This window comes from Cervus canadensis, chromosome 10 (genome assembly GCF_019320065.1).
Source record: "Cervus canadensis isolate Bull #8, Minnesota chromosome 10, ASM1932006v1, whole genome shotgun sequence".
In the NCBI taxonomy this organism is placed as follows: Eukaryota; Metazoa; Chordata; class Mammalia; order Artiodactyla; family Cervidae; genus Cervus; species Cervus canadensis.
This window is the reverse complement of record NC_057395.1, coordinates 77012541-77036508: the sequence shown is the minus strand read 5'-3', so window position 1 is coordinate 77036508 and position 23968 is coordinate 77012541. Positions and strand designations below refer to the sequence as shown.

The following is a 23968-nucleotide window of genomic DNA, read 5'->3' as shown; positions in this document are numbered from 1 at the left end:
ATGCATGTACTCAGTTTAAAAATCAACTAGTTAAAACTGTGTGTGTGTGTCTGACAGACTGGCTCGGTTTGTCTCAAGTCTGAAGTCAAGGGGAGATTCTGTCAGCAACCAAGGACTTCTGTTCAGCCCTGAATGGTGGGTTTTCCTTTAATTCCAGGCCTTTCCCCTGTACCTGTGCTCCTAAGTGTATGGTTATGTCACCCCACGACTGTCCAGTTGGTTAATATGTTGTGCAGTGCTCAATATGTTGCACCATTAAAGCTGTTAGTCCATTTTATCTTCATTTCGAATATCTGAACATAAAGCTAGCATCTACTTGAATCCCTGGTGAGATTTAAATGCTAATAAAACAGTACACTTACCCTTCAGCCCCCAAAAGTTATCTGTAGGTGTGTTTTTAAACCAAGAATCCTTTCCCACAATTTCCTGCTTTACCAGATAGAGGTTCACGCAGATGAAGTCTACATTCTTGGTCAGATACCTGGGTGGATTGTTCCTCCTGAGAGTGACTGATTGGAGCTTCCTTCTGATTCCAGATGACTCTGGGGTGAGTCACTGATCCAGGCCCGCGGTTCCCATGCTCTCACCATCACGGCATTGTCGGAAGGCCCACGTTCTAAAGCCCTCCTCTTCAAGGTCCCTTTCCCCGTGCTCGGCAGGTAACATTTCACCAAGTTAATGATTTCTGAGTCACTCAGCATACAGAGTTTTACCTGAGTCACCCCGGGCACATACCTGAGACAGCAGCTGCAGGCTTCTGGGAAATGTTGGGGAAAACCTGATCCGCAACTGACTACCCACCACAGATTTAAAGCTAGCACAGGACAGGGAGGCTGGGAACAGGACTCTTATGTTCCATAAGAGCAGCACCTTGTTCTTTCATCCGAGTGGAACCTGCTCCAGGCCCATGTGGAACAATGCCGTGAATGCTCTTTGCTTGTCATTTCAGGCATTGCCAGGGGATGGGATGGGAAAGGAATGCTGTACTGATACCATCTGTGGGTGGGACTGTTCATCAGATTCTAGCCTTTTTTGTCTTCCCTTTTGCTGGATAGCCCGACACAAAAATCCAGCCCAGAGTTTTCCAAAGCTTGTTTCTGCACGCCTCTAATGATTTCTGTGGGGAGTTACTATACTTGATCAACACTGCAATTCTGGAAAGTCAGATTATACTAATTTAAGGAAGTGGGATCGCTTGCCCAGGGGGCTGGAGACCGAAGCTTGCTTTTGCCAAGTTAAGAGCACGGTATATGCCAGATGAGAAAATGAAGGTTTCTGTACATCTTTATGAATTTTAGAAGCGTTTATAAGCTGTGTTCCCTAAAGCAGTTCTGCTAAGAGTGATACAGATGGACTTCAGAACTTTTCAGACTGCACCTGGGGAGAGCTTGTTAAAATGTAGACTCCGGCCCCCCCAGCAGAGAGTCTGTTCCGCAGAACAGAGGTGGGGCCTGAGTGTGGGCATCTCTAACCTGCATCCAAGTGATGCTGGAGCTGCTGTCTGGGGACCACGCTGTGGAGTCACACGGTTGGAGGACCGCTTTGGGCCAGTCACTGAATCCCTCTGGGCCTCAGCCATCTCCCTGAGGATGGACGGAACAGCCGACATTCAGTGACGGCTTATTAATCCCTGGGCACTGTCCTCAACCCTCTGTACACACTACCTCATTCAGCCCTCAGGAGATGGTTTCATGGTGAAGGAATGAGAGCCGTTGATGGTCTACCGTTCTGAGCTTCTGAGCCGGCACTGGCAAAAGGGCAGCCTGCAGGCCATCTGGGGCCGGCTGGTCTGTGTGGTCTGTCTCACGAGTTGTTTTAAAAATCAGGATGTCTCATGGGACATTCTGGATTTCTGATATCTTCTTTTTAAAAATATCTATTTTTATTTATCCGACCGTGCTGGGTCTTAGTTGCTGCATGCAGGATCTTCAGTTGCTGCATGTGGGATCTAGTTCCCTGACCAGGGATCAAACCTGGATCCCCTGCATTGGGAGCATGCAGTCTTTGCCACTGGACCGCAAGGGAAGTCCGTCTGATATCTCCTTAAGTTTGAAGAGCTGGCAACAGTGGGCGCATCCGTGCCCAAGTGGTAACGTGGTAACAACGCAGTGGTGTGTCTATGTGTCTGTGTCTAAAGGGAGACTCTGGTTTACCAGCCCCACTCACCCTACCCCACTGCAGCCCCTTGGGCATCCCATTTACCCACTGCTCTAAGACCACGGTTCTCTCATTTATATTTCAAAAGCAGTAAACTTTGGACTTTCTGCCATTTCTTTCCTTTCTCCTGCTGTGGCGTGTGCCTTGCAGGATCTTAGTTCCCTGAGCAAGGATGGAACCCAGGGTCCCAACAGGGAGAGTCCTGAGTCCTAACCCCCGCACTTCCAGGAGCCCCGAAGCCCCTCTGCCGTGTCAGACCGAAGCTCCTATTGGGTTCATGTGCTCCATACACTAGGTTTGTATCCGATTTAGTTATGGTAAATATAGTCCAAATAAACAATAATACCTGAAAACAAAAAAAAACCAAATGCTGTCAATATCATGAGATTTAAACCTTTCTTTCACATTCAGAACACACCATTAGACCCCCAAATTTCATTTCTGCTTTTACCGTTTTCCTTGGAGAGGGCTGCTGTCTGTCCCCATGTACCTTTTGCACAGCAGCTGATGCTTTTAACTCTCTCCTTTATGAGAAATGTGCCCCCAAACACCCGTAAGCAAAGCGGCCAGTGACGCACCATGCTCACTGTCCTTTCACGGGGTCCTGTCATGACTTCCCTGGTGGCTCAGACGGGGAAGAATCCGCCTGCGGTGCAGGAGACCTGAGTTCCATCCCTGGGTCGGAAGATCCCCTGGAGAAGGGAATGGCAACCCATCCCAGCATTCTTGCCTGGAGAATCCCATGCCCAGAGGAGCCTGGTGGGCTACAGGGCATGGGGTTGCAAAGAGTCGGACACGACTGAGTGACTAACACTCTTCTTTCCTGAGGTGACAGAACCCTGGTTCCCTGACTATTTGAGGGACCGCCGCTCACCGACCCAGCCCAGGCGTGGGTCTGGAACTGGATGGGGCCACGGAGAGTGGGCTTTGAGGGCTCGGCTGCCATTAGCGGGGAGTGGAGGCTCCCTTCGGGGTGGGTAGTTAACGGCAGAAGGTATGCTAGCGTTGCGGCAGAACATTTTTGTCACCACAAAGGGGTTGTTTGCCTGAGAAAATAGCAAACAGGAAAGCAAAGCCAGAAACAGAGATTCAAATAAGGCATCTATACGCCAATAAAAATTAATTTAAAAAGGAAAAAAAAAAAGGAGATTCTAGCCTGTGTTGTAAAACACGGCAGCCACTCGCTCCATGTGGCTACTTTAAATAAATTAATTAAAACTACACAGAGTTAAGGGCTTCCCAGGTGGCACTAGTGGTGAAGAAGCAGCCTGCCAATGCAGGAGGCTTTGAGACGTGGGTTTGATCCCTGGGTGGGGAAGATCCCCTGGGGGACGGCATAGCAACCCACTCCAGTATTCTTGCCTGGAGAATCCCATGGACAGAGGAGCCTGGTGGGCTACATTCCGCGAGTAGAGTTGGACACGACTTAAGTGACTTGGCACGCATGCACATCGTTAAACATTCAGTTTCTCGGTTGCACCAGTCACATCTCAGACACCTGTGGCTTAGTGACTCCCGTTTGGATCAAGCAAATAGAGGCCCTTCCCCTCACTGTATGAGGTTCTCCCAGCCGCACTGTTAACATCTGTGCTGAAGTTCTAGCCCTGACTGGTCAGCTCTGTGAACCAATACATCATTTTTTTAGTGAAGCAATTGGAGCTGGGTTAACGGTATTCATAATCCGAAGACTCCAAAGGCGGGAGTCTCCAGTTAGCTCTCTGGAGAACATGACCGCAGGATTTCAGTTTTACTGGGGTGGTTTCTTTCCACCCAGGTCAGTGCCAGAAAAAATAGTCACTGGGTCCACAAATGTACTTAAACAAATGGCACTCAGGAACATCCGTGCCATTTCACCATTTTTCTATTGTTTCCCCAATTAGAAAACAATGAAGAACGTAGATTGAATGGATCTGAAAACAGATGACTTTCCTAAGTCCCGGTTGGTGTTTATCAGCGTAAGAGTAATTAGAATAATGGAAACACACAAGAAGTTTTGAAAGTGTTTCAACATCAACAATATTGAAATAAAATGACATGATGTGCCTCCTGACATGGTAATATGAGGATATAACATCGCATTCATAGTATTCTTGCCAAATACTTGAATCTAATTACGAGGAAACAGACAAACCCGAATTGAGGGACCGTCTACAAAACAATCTGTCTCTACTCTTTAAATAACATCAGAAAGCTGATCAACTGTTTCAGACTAAAGGAGACCAGAAATGTGACGTGTGAATGCAACGCCTGGTTCCTGGTTAGATGCTGGATGGAGGGAGGGATTTTCTGTAGAGGACGTTATGGGGGCAACTGTTGAGATTGTAATCCATACGACTGTCTCAGTTAGATCTTTTGAATTTGATAACCGAACTGCAATTGTATAAAGGAATGCATGAGAGACCGTCCTTGTTCTCTCATGCATGTCTTCGGGGGCTCAGGGGCTCTGATCTCTGCAACCAGTTCTCAGATGTTTCAGGAAAAGCAGAGATAAAACAAATGTGGTTTGATCTGGGTGAAGGGTATAGGCTACTTTTCATGCAGCTCTGTTCTACGTTTGAAATTATTTCAAAATAGGAAAGCAAGCAAGCAATATAGTGCTTTTTTCCCCACCTGGAAAAAAATAGATTAGTATTTCCCATGGCAAATTTCTCAACTGGAAAACAAAGTGCTTCACAAGTGTTTTTCAAAGCCATTATACTACAGTATCTTTAATAGACTCACATTACACTTTACCTAACACACCTAGTTTGTGTCTGCTGTCCCAGCATAATTAATAGCAAATCCATTCACTCTCAAAAATGTCCCAGTGTCAATTATAGTCACTCTTATTTTCAGCCACTTTCTTTTTGTAACAAAGTGTCATATGAATAAGTATGCTTTGTGGAAAAAAAGAACTTTAGCATTTTTTTAAAAATGAATGGATTTACGTATTATTTATATAATGGGAAAAAAGTTATCTTTACTAATAATATCTTAAATAACTTTGGTATCCATCCCTGGGGATTACAGCGAACTAGGTAACTATAATGAACTAGAAAAAAAAGATTTCCTATTACATGGAGAACTGAGAGCTTTTTAAAATGGGAAGCCATCTAAATACAGCTTGTAAATAAAATATAAACTCTTACCATTAATTTATAAAATCCACATCAAATGTTGTAAAGTAACTAGATGAATACATTAGCTTTTAAATGTCAAGACTTTCCACGTCTTCTAAGGTGCTTCCCAATCTGTTGAGAGCTCAGCTACCAAAGTCACTGACACACACACATAACTCTTTCAAGTTTGGTCACCCATAATTAAACCTTTCATCAGTCTAAAAGATGGGAAAGTCAGAGCAAATGCTGTCACTAGTTCAGTTCAGTTCAGTTCAGTTGCTCAGTCGTGTCCGACTCTTTGCGACCCCATGAACCGCAGCACGCCAGGCCTCCCTGTCCATCACCAACTCCCCGAGTCCACCCAAACCCATGTCCAGAGTCGGTGATGCCATCCAACCATCTCATCCTCTGTCGTCCCATTCTCCTCCTGCCCTCCATCTTTCCCAGCATCAGGGTCTTTTCAAATGAGTCAGCTCTTCGCATCACTAGTTGCTGCTAACCATTAATTCAAGCACCTTAAGGCAAACAACCAGAAATGGGTTGGCTTCTCCTTGCATTTTTTTTCCTGGTCTACACCAATGGATCATGTGTAGGATTCTATGTACATGATGTTGAATTTTTACTTAGAGGATTTGCTGTTTTTAAACTCGGGGAAGGAATTGGTTGTCATCCTGCATGCTGGCTGGCACAGAAGTTAGTGCAAACATCAAGTTAGCCAATTACAGGGTGACTAATTTGGAATTAGAAATGGCTCAGGAACAGGGTGTGTTTTATTTCAGGCCTTTTACGATGTTCAGTGTAAGCTGAATTCAATCCATATAGGCAGTACTTATACCTAGGGTGGTGATAAAAAGTATAACTAAGTGAATTTGAATTCGAAAGAGAAACTGTCACTTCAGAAACAACTTTTGTCTAATTTCAAGTAATCAAACATCTAAGTGATAATTCTGGATGTGTATCATGTATAACCTCTCACATTCTCTGAATTTAACTGCATTTTAAATGCCCCAACCCTATGCTGGGCCCTCGGCAGTTCAAGTGAGGAGTCCTAACCACTCAAATTCTAGGTGTTGAGCTTTTAAAAGTTAAGAAAGCTAGGCTCTTGTTATAACGTAGCAATTTTCTCCCTTTTCATTTTCTATTTTGGGTGCTTGCTAAATACTTGTTGGGTGACTTTTTGTGTATTTTTGCAAACAAGAAAGCAGCCTTTATACAAGTCTATCTTTATTTGTAAAAAATAATATACAACTAAAGCTAATTTGATTTTTAAAATCAAAATTCATTTAGTGATAATGTACATTTTATAATAAAATTGTAGTAAAATACTGACATTTGATAGTTTAAACAAAGTATCATTCATGTAAAAATCATACTGCATGTAAAATTTAATTAGAAAATTCATAGTTCACAAAAGTACATATATTTTGTTGATAGCTCATGAGGACATTATCATAAACTTACTTAAGATACAGAACAAAATTCACAGTTAGCTTGACATTTAGTACTATAAAATTTTAAGGTGAATCCACTGATATTTTTGTTAATAAGGTACACTTGAAACAATTCAGACTACCAATGAATCGACATTTTATTGTATAACCAAGATCTATTGGTTTTACAATATGTCTAGTAATCAGTTATTTCACCAATAATTTAAATGAGAGATCCAGTTGAAAAGACCACTGACATATACTTTTAGCGGGAAAATTAAAATAAAAAGCACTAGCAGCTTTGATTTCCATTTTCATGAATACATACAAGACAGATCTGTATTTTTACAGTTAAAAGTTGTTCAAGAAGTCAAGCCCTGAAGTATTTCTTCCCCTAAGAGAACAGTTCTGATGTTAAAACTTTGTTTAAAAAAAAAGAGAGAGAGAGAGAGAGGTAGTGTGTGAAAGTATTTTTACTCAAAACGTTGAAGCCCTGCCCCACTTGTAATATAAATGAAATGTAACCTTCTACTTACTAAATTTTGCCATTCAAGAGTTAAATCTGTAAAACTCAACGCAATGTTAAACCTGGAATGCCATTAGAAAATAGTGGTTAAATAAGTGGAAGAATTTCTATGAATTCAGCAAAAAGTATACTGTGTTACATAACATTGTGCAGTTAATAGTTTAGTGATAATATGTTTAGTGGTACAATGTGAACAAAATACGATGAAGTATTCTGAGTCAAGTGATCTTCATTTAATCAACTTTACTTCATATACTTTTACCATATAGAGAAAATATCCTTCAAAACGGAGTCATTCCATTCTTCATTGTTTTAATAGCACACAATTGTTAAAAGGTGTCCATTCTAGCCCTACCATAAAATTAATCAATAAATAACTCTGAGAGCAACATCAGTAAGCCACAGGGAATTCGTGTAGTTCATACTATTCTTAGTTTCTATATACAAGCTACCGAAGCGCCTATGCACCTCATACAATGAAACCAGGCAAGGAGCGAAAAGTTAGCAGCCTTGCTCTTACCTTGTTCTAAGCGGATGCATCAGAGAGTAATAAATAGCCTCTTAACATTGATCGAGATACACTCTACCTGTCAAAGGTGAATACTACATACCTTCCATAAAGTGTAGGCAGTGTTCCTACAATCCCCACTAAGGAAAACCCAAAACTTTCATATAAAAAGTGCACAAGGCTGTCCTGTGTATAAAAATCTCTTAGTTTGGGTGTTTTTTTTTTTTTTAATGAAAATAATTCACACTACTCAAACACATTAAAAGGGTATAAAAGCAGACCAACAAAATACACAAAGGAAGGAATGATTTCCAATGAGATTCAGAATGAGGACAAGAAGACATTATGGGAGAGAGTCTCCCACATCAGCAGAGGCGACGGAACTGCCTTTCACAACATTTAAGGGATGCCTGAATGGAATGAGTTTGTAAATGCGGAAGTTACAGGAGGGACAAACGCGGATCTGAACGACTGTCAAGAGTTTCTTAATTCAGGAACGTTGCTTCAGTGATTTATAACTTGAAGCAGCCCCTAAAAAAGTCAGTTGGTTTGATTTCTTAGAAATTGAAAGGCCGGGGTGGGGGGGTGGGGGAGCATTTTGAAAAACTGTTAAAATTAGCAACAGAGGAACATCTAAAAAGTCAAAATAAAATACGGGGCATATAGGAGCCGAGGTCCCCAAAGTACCAAATAGATAAGACTTCTTCACATTAGAAATTAAAAAATATAGTTAAGGGAAAAATTAACCAGGCTCTGCACAGCAGGTTAAATATGCAACCACTTCAAACGGAAATGATCTAGTCCTTAGGGTGTTTAGTTCTGGGGAAATGTGCTCTAACATCCAGTTCTCTATAGACAAAATAGCAAAAGCACATCATTTCAATAGCAAAGGCCCCTCTGTTTTAGACTTGAATTTACCTCTAACCCACCAAAGTTTATATGAATTATCAAACTACTATTTCAGTAACATTTTAAGCTTGCCAGAGATATATATATATATTTTTTTCATGCCTATCCCAGATCACTTGTTCAGAGGTATGTAATGCTTGCAACTAGCCAAATTTACAGAGTCTCCGTGGCATCCTCGTTCAGAAGACATTCAAGCCGTGAAGGTCTCATAGTGTGATGACTGTTCCATCTTCCTCTAAGAGTTTCTGGTCTGGAGCACTCGTTTCGAACTCGGTGCGGCCACCACTTGCTACCGGTGGTAAGCTCACCTCGTTAGCAGGGATGAAACCGTTCTGCCCAGACTCGAAACTGAGTTCTACCTGCGTGAGCGACTCGAGGCTCTCGGCGCTGGGCGCGGCCCTGGGGATCTGCCGCGGCTCCCCGCTGTCCTCGATGACGATGTCGTCGTCATCGCTGTCCTCCTCCCCCGGCTCCAGGCTGGGCTCTGGCGGCGGCGCGCAGCTGGGGAGGCTGTTGTCGGTCGACTGGCCGGAGCTGCCCGAAGTCCGACTGTTCCGGACGACGTTGTTCCTCTGGTTGGCCGGCCGCACTGTGATGATGAGGTTGCGGCTGTTGGCGATCATCATGTCGGTGACCTGGTCGAGGCTCTTCCCGGATACTTCGATGCCGTTCACCTCCAGGACTTCGTCGTTAACAGCCAGCAGCCCCGTGCTCTGAGCCAGGCCCCCCGGCACGAGTCTGGAGATGAAGATGCCAGGGACCTTCTCCAGGCCGTGCGGGGTCACCCGGACGCTGGCCCCGTCCCGGATGTAGAAGCCCAGCGGTTTCTCTGTGCCATACTTGTAGAGACGCACCCGGCGGTGCGTTTCCGGGAGAATGTCCACGTCGATGATGGAAGACACAGGCCGGAAGTCCTGGGGCAGGCTAATGACTATGTGCGGCTTTTTTCTGTGGTTGTCGGGCCGCAACACGTTGGTGAGAACATTCTTCTTCTTGATGAGGGTGTCTGTACCAAAGGCACTGTAGTCTGCCTCTTCTGTTCAAACAAATAAAATAAAATAATTATAGGAATGCCACGAAAATACACGTTTATCTATGGTGGGATCTGGACAGAAAGGGTAACTCAGAGCATATTTGGTACAGAAACAAAACTCATTAAATATTAGCCCGTTTCCATCAGATAAAAAACGGAGTGAAGTAAGAAGACGTGCTGTGCCAGGAAAAACCACTAGGTGGCCCTCTCAAGTATTCACCGTAAAATCACCAAAAGGTGACCTTAGATTTGATAAAGCTCAAGGACTTAAACATTAAATATAGCAAATGAAATTCTGATAAGCCTCACACACACATTCTTGGCACCATTTATAACAAGTTATTTACACTGTATTTCCCCTACATTTTTTCAAAAACCTCCAGTTTGCATGTTTATATTTGACTTAATGACATGAAATTGGACACTTTTGAAGCTCAAATACCTGTTTTAGAGATTGCACAGACAGTATACAGGCAGATCTCTTTTTATTGTGCCTCACAGATAATTTTTTTTTTTTTTTAAACAAGAAGGTCTGTGGCAACCCTGCATCGAGCAAGCCTATCGATGCGATTTTTTCAACAGCATTTGTTCATTTCGTGTCTCTGGGTCACATTTTGTTAACTCTTGTGGTATTTCAAACTTGTGATCTTTGATGTCACTATCACAAAAAGATGACGACTCACTGAAGCGAAGGTTACATTTTTTTTTTAAGCAAAAAGGTATTTTAAAATGAAGTTTCTTTTTTTTTTAAGACATAATGCACTTATTTGTGCCAACATTCATGTGACTCACTCTATTGAGATAATCACTTTATAGAACCCCAAAATATATCCAAGGTTCACCTGTAATTAAGTGCAATAGATAATACACATAAAATCATAATGAAATTAAATGAACATATATCAAACACAGAATTTTGGTCTTCTGCAAGTACATGCTCCCTCAGTTTTCTGGGCAAGTTTTTAATCTTTCATTTTCCCACTTTTCAAAGAGGCTGAGCTGAGACAGACACAACAGGTAGGGGGAGGGTTCTGGCAAAGCTGAGCACTCCTGCCCCGTTTAATGGCGTGGCGTCTCTCGCTCCAGGCAGCTTCTCTTCAAGGACTGTAGGAATCTGTGTGGCCAGTTCAGCTTGTCAGAGAGATTTTTACGTTTAAAAAAATCTTTCCATTTTAAAATCCTGCACCCAATTAAATAACAACAATAACGTGTTTTAGCAAAGTAACACCTGGGGGTGGGGAGTGACTTATTCTTCAAGTCAGCCATTGATCATTTCTGATGGAAACTAGGGAGAACAGGGCACTAAAACTCGATCTTAATCGCGCAGCTGGAGGTAGACAGCCTACAAACAACATCCCTCATCAGAGGATGAGCAAACAGAATTAACAGCAGGCACAAAAGGTGAAACCACGTTTCAACAATAACTAGAGTGACGATAAACTAAAAAGAATCTCCAAGGATTAAAAAAATTAAGAATTAAAAAAGACAAAAATACCCCCACGACCCCAAGAACTAAAGTCCTAGTCTCAACCAATGCTACAGACGACAGTAACATCACCAGCCTGTTTCTGCAACAGGGCTTCCATCTCCCGTCTCTTGTCCCCTGACTCAGCCTCCTTATGATGAATATTATTACCTTTACTTCATAGGAAATTAAGGGACAAAAAGGAGTACAAGTTGGAGAAGACTCTTGAGAGTCCCTTGGACCACAAGGAGATCCAACCAGTCCATCCTAAAGGAAATCAGTCCTGGGTGTTCATTGGAAGGATTGATGCTGAAGCTGAAGCTCCAATCCTTTGGCCACCTGATGCAAAGAGCTGACTCATTGGAAAAGACCCTGATGCTGGGAAGGATTGGGGGCAGGAGGAGAAGGGGGCGACACAGGATGAGATGATTGGATGGCATCAGCGACTCAATGGACATGAGTTTGAGTAAACTCCAGGAGTTGGTGAAGGACAGGGAGGCTTGGCGCGCTGCAGTCCATGGGGTCGCAAAGAGTCGGACATGACTGAGCGACTGAACTGAAGGGTACAAAATATGTTACAGACAGAAGACTGGCCCAGTTTTCTTACTAGACCAGCAGTGTGCACATTCACTTCACACAGTGAATGTTAAGTGTACACTGTGTGTCAGAGCCTGGAGAACTTCAGTGATGTTTTCTCAGGGTGCCTGATCACGCCTCAAGAGCTAGTTGCAGAGAAATGTACAAGACCAGGGGTACCTAATTTTGGGGCACTTTTTACCACCCGGGGATAATTTTGCTTCATTTATGGAGAAAGTACTTATACTGTGTTCTTACAAAGACAGAAATTTATTTACAATTTGGCTTGGGAAATAAATCCACTGACAAAACAATCTTTTGGGCAAAATGTGGCCAAAAATCTATCAACAATCTTCTCCTGACTGTGTTCATTCAGAACTGTACGTGTCTTATAATCAATTAAGAAAGCTCACACAATTTTTATGTGGGAAATTTCAGACGATACAAACAGAGAACAAAACCAAGCTGCCTGCATACCTATTCATGGGAAACCTGACCCAAAGACCCCCCAATCTGCATAATTTGGCATCGCCTCCAGACTCTGTTGAATGCTCTCTGCTAAATTCTCAAAAGCAATATGCCCCAGTACAAAGGCACCTTTGTTCGCCCATCTAGCTAATCAGTTTCCAGCCACTGAGAAAAGAAATATTTTGGCGGAAAGCCAGGGTGCAGGGTGTCGGCTTAAAGTGTAAAGGTGAGCGTGTACAGGGCCCAGGGCTGACGCTCCACCTGAGTGTGTCTGTCAAAGTGCAAAACTCCGAACGGGACGGAGCGCCGGACACCTGGCTCATGGCAACCTTCCACTTGCATAAGGCCAGGCTGACGCAACAGCACGTGATACGGCTGGTGCCGGAACGCCTCACCTGTCCCAAGCCTGACCAGCTCAGCTCGCTGAACGGATGAGGCTCTCCACCTGGAATGCCGCCGAACAGCCAGGCTGGATGTCTCACTTCCTTACACACAGAAAGCGCCTGTGCTGTAGTCACCGAGAGGGAGCCCTGGAGGCCCTCCCTCTGAGCCTCTTACTGTTTAAACATTAATTCCAAAAGCCCTGGTTATCTCATTCCTCAGCTCAGAGCCATGAGTCAGGACTGAGGGTCCACCAGTGAGTGGCAGGCACAGATACAACAAATAGAAGCCTACAGTGAATATAAAGCAGACCTGAAAGCCAACGAACAAAGTATTTCTATAAAACCCAGAAACGTCCCTGCACAGTGACAAAACAGTGACCACTCTTGGGAGAGTCACCAAGAAAGTTTAAGACTATGATGTGTTTCAAGTTCTGCTGGAAGACAGGGAAGAATGAAATAGTTCAGGGAACTGTTCTACTCAAGGGGTGGACAACCTTTTTCTGTAAAGAGTTGTACCATAAATATTTCAGGGTCCGGTAAGTCGCACGGTCTCTGTTGTAAAAGCAGCTGCAGGCAATACAGAAGGGAGTGAGCATGACTGTGTTTCCATGAAAACTGTTACAAAACAGCGAGCAAGCCCGAGTTTGCCAACGCTTGTTCTCATCCAAAATGGTTAAATGAAATAGATGTGGCAGCTTTTTAAAAGGATTAAACGTCACTTAAAGCAGTATTCAAGTTCTGCAGATCCCTTCACTTTCTAATATAAGAAAAATCAACCACCAGCTGCGTAAGAAGCACCTACTGCTGCGTGGCCACGCCTTGCGCTCTGGGCCGCAGATCCAACACAAACCGGCGCGCAGGTACTTTTCTTTCAAGGTGTTTAGAGACTAACAGAGATGGCAATTAACCAAGAACCCGAAACCATTATGATTACAGAGGTGCCAAGAGCTGTAAAGTACCCTGGGCTGAGGGAGCCTGTCAGTGGGCGTCCAAGGGCAACGGCAGCCTTGCTCAGGGAAGTGAGGCTTATGCTGACACTGGAAAAGGAAGGAGCAGCTCATCGGGTGGGAGGGAGGGAAGAACTGCCGGCGCAGACGGGCAGGATGGGGCCTCTGGAGAACGCAGGCTGGGAGTGGGGCAGGGAGGAGGAGAGCCAAGTCAGCAGACAGGGCCCTGTGGACAGACACCGGCCCCCCGGGGAAGTGGGGAGGATTCCGGACTTCAGCCTAAGGCCAAAGGGAAGAAACACCAAGGATTTTCTGGCTGTAAGCTAGAGAAGGGACCTGCAGGGCAAGGCAGGAGGCTATTGCAGGTAATTTAGGATGGTACCTGGCCTGGAGCAGAAGCAATGGAGATGGGGAGATAAGTCTGAAAAATAATTAGAACACAGTTTTAATAGGCTTGGTGATGGACTGGTTGAAAAAAAAGAAGTATGTGTCAAAGGTGACACCCAGGTTTCTGACATAAGCAACTGGTCTCATATTCTGAGATGTTTCTCTACAGTTTCTTTTTATTTTACTTAATTTTATTTCTTTTGTTAAACTATTTTTTTTTTACAACTTACTATTAAAATATATTTTCCTTAGGCCATTTCTAAATTAAACCCGACTCATTAAAAGATAACCTTAAAACACATCTCCCAAGTCACATCTACTGCACGGCAGAGTTCTAAGAGATGGCTGAAGGGCCACCCGGTTCCAGGTATCTGGGCCATAAGGCCATGTCCTAAGGCAGATGAGGCTTAAAGCAAGACCAAAAGTATCCCCAACATGCTCCTTTGAAGAAACCTGCGGTACACATGTGTTTGTCTGATGGCACGCAAAAACAGTTGGCGGCAATGTGGCAAGAAGCTGTGGTGTAGGTATCCTGATTGGATCTGGCGAGGAGTCCACGCATGTCACAATGGGGCTCAGACCTGGCTGATCATCATCAGGATGGGCTGGGAGTATTTTGAAAAAACACACATTTCCCTGGCCATCCTCCAAACCTACAGGGATGACCTGAGTACTGTATTTTTTTAAAAAAATTTTTTATTGGAGTACAGTTGTTTTTCTTTTAAAGGTGTAACCTTTAAATATTGTCTAAGATTGTTTTACATACAACAACCAGCTGTACAACAAGAGAAGGAAAACTCTTTTTCCCCTCAAATAAATGAGGAAATTCTAAACTCCAACAGGGCGAAGGGGGCTGGCAAAAGACCTGGGAATCCTCTCTGAAAATAACTTTTAAGATATCAGGTTTTTCTGTTTTGATTCTTGCTTCCACGATAACAGCCCTGGAAACAGTGTCTAGGGTTTTTCCCCTTCTAACGATAAATTACTGTAAAACATAAAACTTTTCAAGATATGCTACAATGTGACCTCCAAAATCAGGCTATGAAGTGGTTTATGCCTTCAATCGTGAGCTTTCACTTCAAAGAAACCTTATTTGATAGAGTGTACCAGATTTTAACAGGTCACATGGTTTCAAATTTTGAAATTGTTTTTCTATCTGTCTTTTTGGTGCCATATCAAGAGCAACCCACTGCCCTGCTGACTGCTAAACTGGAAGCCGCAAACCAGAAAAACAGAAAGCCTGTTATCATTAAGCAATGAAATGTAACTATACTTAATATCATGTTTTATATTAGTTTCCTGAATTTAATGTTCATCAAAGATTATGCAGAATCAGCATTCTACTTAAGCATCTGTCCAGCTTTGTTTAAAAAAAAAAAAAGAGTATCGCCACGAACTACAGGGCACTTTGTAACTCTGTAAGACCACAAACACATTAACGCTACCTAAGTAAGGTGATTCCAGGTCTCCAGGGGGCAATCTGGTAGACGTGGGTCGGTGGGGGCCCTAGCTGGGGTGGTCGGAAGAGGCCCTTCTGAGAAAGTCACCCGCACTGAGAACCGAGGGAATGGAGGCAGCTACGGGCTGAGCTGCAGGAAAAGCATTCCTTACAGAAGGAACAGACGCGCGGAAGCACGGAGGCGGCAGCAGGCCCACCCAGTCGGGGGGTGGGAAATCAAGCCGACATGGATGTTGTGGTTCGGGAGAGGAGGACGGGGGAAGGGGAGGCTGTGGGGCCCAGATCAGGAAGGTTCTTGCCCTGGGTGTGACGGGAGCCACTGGAGGGTTTTAAGCGGGAATGAATCGACTGACTGACTTTGCATTTTTTGCTTAAGTCATATTTGTATTAAACGTAACAGTTTTAAAAACAAAAATCTGCTGAACACACTGTCTTTTTCTAACTCAAATTCTAAGGGCTATGAATCCTACTGGACATTTACCTCTACTGCACAGAAAACTTTTTGTTTACTGTGTTTACTTCAAAAGTCCCTTTTTGAAGAAGGGACTAGCAGAAGATAACCACCCTTCAAAGAGGTTAGGATTAATCCTATGAGTGTTACAATGCCAGTAACATAAACATGTGACCTATAATCCACAGCCTATAATCTTTCTAACAAAGGGGATAATCCAACAAGTTTGTCAGATGGCAGTAGTTTAAAAATAGTCATTCTACATTTAAATACACTTCCAGATAGCAACTAAATTTGTAATGAAAATTACAACTGCTAACAAGGAAGGCCTTTTATTCAACAAAAATGATTTAAATTATTCTGTTTAAAATGACGAGTTCCACTGGCATGTTCTGTCTTCTCCACTGCTGTTCCTCCTTCTCCAACATTCTATGCATAGCTTTCTAGTAACTAGCCCTGGTCTTCGTCTCTGCTGGCTTTTCTGTCTACTCCCAGAAATTTCAACTGTCGCTCTCTGCAGACTTCAACTCTTTGCCCACCATTTCTAATTTTGTACGTGACAAGGCTGAAACTTGCCAGCCAGATAAGCTTTTTTTCTGGCCTAAGAGGAAACCAGTTTTCTTTCCGAATCGATCTCTCTTCCAAACTGTGCCTGTTTTATGGCACTGTCCCAGCGATCAGGCGCGAGTCCAAGAAGCTATCTTCCGCTGGGCTCCTCCTCAACTCTCTTGACATCTGGTGAGGAGCGTGGTGCCTCTCAAGTCCTCCCCTTTATCTACCTCACCTCGTCTCCCGCTGGGATGGAAGCGGGCAGCGTCTCTCAGCTGCCTGCTCCTCACTCGGGTTCATCCTCAACAGCCCACAAGTCTTCCTGAAGTAACATCCTAGCTGTACCAGGCTCCTGTCACTTATCAAGGAAACCCATCTCAGGGGTCTCTGGGAAAATGAGTTTGTGTGATTCTAACTATTTTGTAAATAGTCAAGTGGTATAGACATAAGTTACCCTACCTACCCTTGAAAGTTTATTTTGTTGGTGGACTTGAGTTCCTCCAAACCAGAAGCAAAGATACACAATCAGTGGAATTTCAGAGCCCTGGGAGTGGTCCAACGCTTATCAACTGGTTTGAAATAAAGTTTCGCCTTCAAGGGTAATCTCGGCCCATTCTCTCAAACTGCCTTCTGGGTTGGTTTACACACACAGTAAGGCTTTAATTATCCCACCAGTACTGGGCTGGCGGCTGTCATGTTACCTTTCCAAACCTCCTCATTTTCCAAAGACAAAGGAAGAAACAGCACGCATAGCGCCCATCTACAGGCAGACACAGATTCGCACACGGACGAGGCCACAAAGTTAAAAAAAATTTTTTTTAGGACTTTTAAAAATCAAAATACATTTCAATGCTTGCCATATATAGTGGTTATTTAAAACCTTCTTTTGCAAGACCAATTATCAATGTTTACATTCCTCCAAAATAATGACTTACTAATTTTCCAGATAATTAACTAGCTGTATTTTCTGTGAGAAACACCTTAGAGGAAAGCTAACATTGAGCGGAGCCCCAGTCCAAGCAAAGGCGCTGCACGGAGCTCACACCCCCAGCAATGCTATGAGAGGGCGTGCCCGTTCTACAGATGCAGACACTGCAACCCGAAGAGCGAGCAACGTTCCTTCAGGTACCTATTAAGTAGTAAACACAGTATTTCAAAGTTGTGACCGACTCTTTGTGGCCCCATGAATTGCAGCCCTCCGGGCTCCTCCGTCCATGGGATTTTCCAGGCAAGAATACTGGAGTGGGTTGCCGTTTCCTCCTCCAGGGGATCTTCCCGACCCAGGGATCCAACTCATGTCTGTTGCATCGGTAGGTGGGTTCTTTACCACCAGTCATCTTAGTTGCCACCGAAAAAGGAGAATGTTGCTCTGACTCCAAAGCCACACTCCTCCTACCACATCTTTCTGAATGGACAAAATCACATTCAACGTGAAGATTCAATATATTCCTAATTTCCATTAAGAAAAAGAATCCAAGGGTTTACAAAGTAATCAAAACTTTCTAAAGTACACTTAATTAAGTGTACAGATGTTAGTTAAATCAATATCATCACAGATGTCTTAACTCACTTGTTAGTTAATTTGGTAATAAGATTCACACAATCTCCTGTTCCCTATATTTGTGTTTTTCTTTCCCCGTCTTTTCTGTATTCTTTTTAAAAAAATAATATAATGTGACAGCAGAGCTTCTGAAAAAAAAAAAAAAAAAAAAGATTCACACAAAATGTCTAATTCCTTAAATTTGTGGCAAACTCTGTATATCCCATTAATGAGAAAAATTAACAACTTCTAATTCTCAAACAGTTTCTCTGGACGTTGGTACTTACCCTTTTTCTGTATAAAGATCCTCAGCAGTGGGTTGGCCGTTGAAACGGCTTTGTGATAATTGTCGTCATTATTTATAGGTAGTAAATCGCCGTGGATGTCTGCATAGCCTACTAAAACGTCAACATTGGGTATTTTATGAACATGTTGCAGTAATCCATAAAACTCCTCAAACTTTCCAGGTTTTGATCTTTCCAGTGAAAACCGACGAAATTCAGCTCCAAACTACAAACAAACATATTAATTTTAAAAAAGGTAACAAGATTGTAACAATCTTACAATGCATGACAGAAAAATTCACAGACACGAGTTTCCTTTAGTAAAGAAGACAGTTTCGACCACACAGTTTATAGTCAGAAAGCTCACTGAAAGTGAAAGTCACTCAGTTGTGTCTGACTCTTTGTGACCCTATGGACTATACAGTCCATGGAATTCTCCAGGCCAGAATACTGGAGTGGGTAGCCTTTCCCTTCTCCAGGGGATCTTCCCAACCCAGAGATCGAACCCAGGTCTCCAGCATTGCAGGCGGATTCGTTACCAGCTGAGCTACCAGGGAAGCCCCTAGAAACCTCATTATCTGGAGATAAAACAGCTTAAAGAAGACAGAAATGTGCCTGCTCACGGCTGCATCTCTGAAGGGCATTCCCTTCAAGAGATGCAGGCTCAACTTAATCCCTGGGGTACCCAGGCCTCACTGGGGACTGTCCTGCAGAGTGACTCAGCTCAAACAAACACTGTCTGGAGTCCAGATCCTGACAACAGTCTTCCCTCCTCACTCAGGCCACGGGGTAACCGAGATATGCCTAAGTCTTTATTTTGACTGTTAGCAAAAAGCATCTAGGTTTCCTCCCCCATAAAAGGAGTAACAACTTCATAGGAAGTGGCGGTAATTAACTGCAGCATGTGCAAGTAGGACTTTGACCTTCCTGGCATTAAGGACTGTATGAATGGACGCACGTCACAGAAGAAATAAGCCTAAAGGTAAGAAGTGTCTTCCCAATGTTAATCTTAAAAAAAAAAGGCAGTTTTATTAATACATTAAATATATGTCATACAACTATCTAATTAATGCAAAAGTGTTTATTATGTGCTTGGCACAGTGCTAGGCCCTAGAGAATGAAAGACTCGGGCCTGCACCCGAGCTCAGCAATTAGTGGGTAAAGAGAATAATTATATGAGCGGTATTAAGGAACCACACAGACAGGGAGGACAGCACTTCCATCACGCCCAGTGTTTATCTTCACAATTCTGACACTCATGTCTGCTTCCCCACTCTAGAATTCAAATGCCACATGATTCCAGTGGTTCTTATCCGACACGAAGGGCTGGCTTCATCCAGTCCATAACAAACACGATCTGCGACTTACTATGGAACTGGCATGGCATTTCCTCAGATGTGGAAACCTGAGACAGGCCCATCAGCCTTCCTCAAAAGGTGCCTCAGCCACACAAGTTTGGGAAATGCTATATAACTATAATCACGCTCTTGGGACTCACTGGGGAGACCAGTTATCAAAGGCGAGGTGAGGCCCTGGGGTTGATTAAAACAGAAAAAAAAATTTTAAAACAAACTGTTTGCCAAATGTATTTGACCACTGAATTCCTTTTCCTCTAAGTATCTATTGTTGGGTAGTAACACTAGTTGTGCTACCAACAGGGCCTTAAACATGCACAGAAGTCCCTACTGGAATCACTGAGGTTACAAATGTGTCCATTCAACTTCCCCAAGGATTCCATGGGCTCCCTGGATTCACACCACTTTTGTTATGGTAAAGAGGTTTATCTGCCTTGCTTATACCCACACTATTTGCTAGTTTTCAATTAAAATGAAAACTCACTAAAACCATCTCTTACCTCTAATAAATTGAAAGTTTCCAAAATGCATTCCTCAAACGTAAACACTAACATTTGTCAAGAAAATAAGGTGACTCACACCTAAAGCGCTCAAAAAGTTTAGTCACACCTTCACGTTTCAAAGTAAATAAAAACTGGGGAACACCCTTCCTATCACAGTCAGTCTTATGATGTTATCAAAAGTCATAGTTTCTCCTCCATTTTCTTTATTCTGGTATCGCAACATCCCAGTGCATTCTGATTCATCCCCGGGCTTTATTACTTCCCCTGGTGAATGGGAGTAACAGCTAATAATTGAGTATTTTAGGGCTGCAATGTTTTTGCTAAAGCTTGTGGATAAAAATTCTTTGCTCGACATTTTTTTTTTCTCTTGCTTAAATGTTATGATAAAAACAATGGGAAATTGTAAGGCTTCACAGTAGATGGGCCCTTTTGCAAAGTTAGCAGAAAAAAAAAAGAGAAATTGTTATGCTTCTTGCAGCAGAACAACAGGATTAAGAGAACTTTTTACTACATGAAGAAAAATACAAAAATAGAGATAAAATTAAGACCCAATCAACAACTATTAAAACTTTTTTTTAGCCTGGTCTAGTTTGGCCTGGTCATGGAGATGGATACCCATCACCCAGCATCTTTTGGTACAACACTCTAGAAATGAAACCTTGATTTTAATATTGGTTCCCCATGAATAATAACCAGGAAATGTACAGCTCAATGACTATTCCTTCCAGGTCTTTGATATCTAAGACTGCTGAAGGACATCACCTTGATTAAGAGCTCTCTCAACTCTACAGAAACAGGAAGATAAATGTTACCAAAAAGTTACATGGTAACTGGTATCACAACTTCACTATACTTATATTTGCATGATCCATTACTTTATTTGTACCATTTTCCCCTTCCATGAGCAAAAGATACGACGTTGACACTTGCTTTTTATTATGCAGAAGAAAAAGAAATCCTGAAATGTGGATCTGCATACCAGAGTTGGGGTCACAACCTCTTTGTTATCAACTTTGTAAAAAGCTGTGATATCACCACCAAAGCAGTGAAAATGGGCGTATTGTTTCAACCATCTGTCCAAATATTGTTTAAATGGTGAAGATGTCAAGTGCTTTTATTTAAGCCCTTAAAAATAAATGTATAGTTAAAACACAAGGTGTCAGAGACTCACTAGAAATCGTGCCTCCTCTGTGCCTATTGATCAGTGGCTAGAACACGAGTGGGACCCACTTTATGAGATGCAGGTTCTCAGAATGTCTTGATTCTGCTTAAGAGATACGGTTCACCAGCAGTACAGCAGAGCAGGCCAAATATATAATGGGTAGTGTGGGAAAGATTCACAAACCAGTTGACAGAAAAGATGCACGGAAAGCCTGAAATTCTAGTCCCTACATGCTGGAGGTTTCCTAATCTGAAGATAAATTACCATTTGACTGTATTTATCAGAGCACCTAGAATCCCTCCTCATTTTTTTCCTATGATAAAAAGTTAAAGACTTGCTACCAAGATTAGGACCCCCGAACTGAATTTTAAGATTATGCAATATCATGTTTTTCTTTTCTTAACCTCAACTCCCACAAACCCAAACTAGATTTATAACAGAAATGCCATGAGAAGGTTCAACCATTGGGCACAGGACCACTACTACCACTATATGCCAGAGGAAAAACTCTCTATATTTTGTTACCTTAACCCTTAGTTCAAGCATGTCACTTCAATTCATTATGGCAATTCCATGGAGGATACAGGAGAGAGTGTATTCCTGAAACTGCTATAACTATATTTCTGTTCTTATTAAGCAGAAAGGTTTTTGAAATAAGTACCTATTCTGATACAAGTTAAGTTGAAAATAACGTTTTAAAATGTTAAAAATCAGTTATAGCAACTAACAGGACTTTACTTATCAACTCCAGATAATAAAAACCCTTCTACCCCAGAGAGCCTTCCTTACTCTACTTCACTGAAAATCACTCTTGATTTTGCATTCTCCCTTCCACCCCATCCCCGTAATCTTATACTTGGTAAGGTTTCAATATTTTTGAAGTTGACATGCTTTTCCTTTTCTCCTGTTCTGCCCTGTGTTTTGATCTTCCCAACTCTTATTTTAAATGTTCATGGGGCTCAGCTTCGTGTGCTCTCTGAGGATTCCTTAAGGCCTAAAACTTATCTTGTATTTAAAAGGGCTTTAAGTTTTCGTCATAAAAAGCAGAGCTTGTTGAAGTCAAAACCTTTCTGAGCCCATGTCTTCTCCGAGAATCAGACTAGATTATCTAAGTCCCTTCTGGCTCTTCAATTCATGAAATGCTTGCTTGAAAATGTTCCTGGGGCTGCCGATCATCTTCAAATTCCAGCTCAAAACCTCCTTTACAAAGCATTCCCTCACTAATCCTGATACACTGTTCTGCTCAAGGAGCCTTGCAATTTAGGAATTCAGAGGATACCCACACGTAGTCATCAGCAGATGGGCATACCGTTGGTCAAGAGGGAAAACACTTGACCTGAAAGAGTAGCAGGATGGAATGAGAAGGGCATCCAAACCCAAAACTGTGAAGTGCCACTCACACGAAAGGTGACGGTGTGCATTTTACAAGATTCAATGCATACCAAAGTTCGTGCTAGAAAAATCCCTAGCAGGAAGCAAAAGCTAACTTTTACATTTGGGTGACTACGGGTGTTTCAAACACTCTTTACTCACAGGCCAGAAGGCAGAATTCCTCCAAACCTTTAGTACCACGCTGCGCTCGCTCAAATGTCCCCCCATCCTCAGGTATGCCTCGGGCCTGACTCCCATCCTTGAAGGGGAATGATTTTTTAAGGAAGGGGATTAAGCGCTCGGCGGGGCTCTTGCCTTACCTGGGGGCGGGAGAGGACACAAGGCCCCCCCATTCTCGGCAAGTTCATTCCCCACCGTCTCCGGCCCCCAAGTCCCCCCAGCGCGCCCCCCGCGGCCCCAGACACTCGGCCAGCCCCTGGGCGCCCCAGGCCCGGTCACTGCGCCCCCCGCCCCAGGGCCCCCCCAGCCGGCCCGGGCCCTCGCACCTTGCTCTTCACCTCCATGGTGCCCAGGCAGCCGCTGCCCGCCCCGTGCCGGTGGCCGCGGTTCATCCTGAGGCCGGGCCCGCGGCGGCCTCCTCCAGCCGGGCCGCCCCTCGGGGGCGCGCGGGGCGAGTGCGCGGCCGGCGGGTTCGGGACGCGGCGGCGGCGGCGGCGGCCCGGGCTCCTCCTCAGAGGCACCTGCAGAGGGGCGGCCGCGGCTCGCGTCTCCGCGCCGAGCCCCGCTCCGCTGGCTCCTCACGCGGCGGGACCGAGGGTCGGACTGGCGGCGCGGCGGGCGGGGACACGGAGCCCGCCCTCCCGGCCTCGGCGGCGGCCGCGACGGCGGAGGCGGCAGAGGGGGCGGAGCGGCGGGGACACGCGCCGCAGCCTCGCTCTCGGCCGCCAGCCCCGCGCGCGCGCGCGCGCTCCCTCACCCCGGGCCGCCGCCGCGGCGCGTGCGCGCGCTCACCTGCAGCCTCCGCCGAAGCCTCGGCGGCCCGCGCTCCGCCCCCACCCAATGGGAAGAGCGCACCTGCGCCCGCGGCGCCAACCAATCGGTACGCGCCTCGCGCCGCTCGTGGGCGGGGCCTCTTGCTCGAAAAACCCGCCTGCCGCCGTTCGATTGGTCCCGCGCGGCGAGGGAGGGGTGGGATCACCTGAAGCCGGGAGGGGCCCTCCGGACCCTGCAAGCGAGCTCCAAAGCGCATGCGCGGGCCCTGGAGTTTCCGCCCAGCGAAGGCCGGCCGGAAGCGCGAGCGCACCTGGAGACGCGCTGGGATGGGTGGGCCGTGTGCGCACGCGCGTGTGCGCGCTTGGTTGCTCGGGACCCGGCTCGGGCTCGCGCTCCGCTGGGGCGTGGGGCGCGCTTTCCGGCTGGTGCCGGGCGCCGTGGGGCTGTCCGGTT

General features: G+C 44.5%; 1 protein-coding gene across 1 annotated transcript; it reads right to left on the bottom strand.

The window, feature by feature from the left end:
• Window positions 1-7114: 7114 nt before the first annotated feature.
• Window positions 7115-23555, bottom strand: PARD6B (par-6 family cell polarity regulator beta). Its single transcript, XM_043480230.1, has 3 exons — window positions 23068-23555; window positions 18174-18396; window positions 7115-9664 (listed from the first exon to the last, which is right to left on the bottom strand). Exons 1-3 carry the CDS (start codon window positions 23131-23133, stop codon window positions 8835-8837), a joined length of 1119 nt encoding a protein of 372 aa, XP_043336165.1. The 5' UTR covers window positions 23134-23555; the 3' UTR covers window positions 7115-8834.
• Between the last annotated feature and the right edge of the window lie 413 nt (window positions 23556-23968).

Bases quoted from the DNA above. Each gene is read 5' to 3' on its own strand.
- PARD6B (XM_043480230.1), bottom strand. From the start codon at position 23,133: ATGAACCGCGGCCACCGGCACGGGGCGGGCAGCGGCTGCCTGGGCACC. The intron at 18,397-23,067 runs GTGCGAGGGCCC...GTTTGTTTGTAG, and splicing joins CCATGGAGGTGAAGAGCAAG to TTTGGAGCTGAATTTCGTCG. The intron at 9,665-18,173 runs GTAAGTACCAAC...TTGTTTGAACAG, and splicing joins GATCTTTATACAGAAAAAGG to AAGAGGCAGACTACAGTGCC.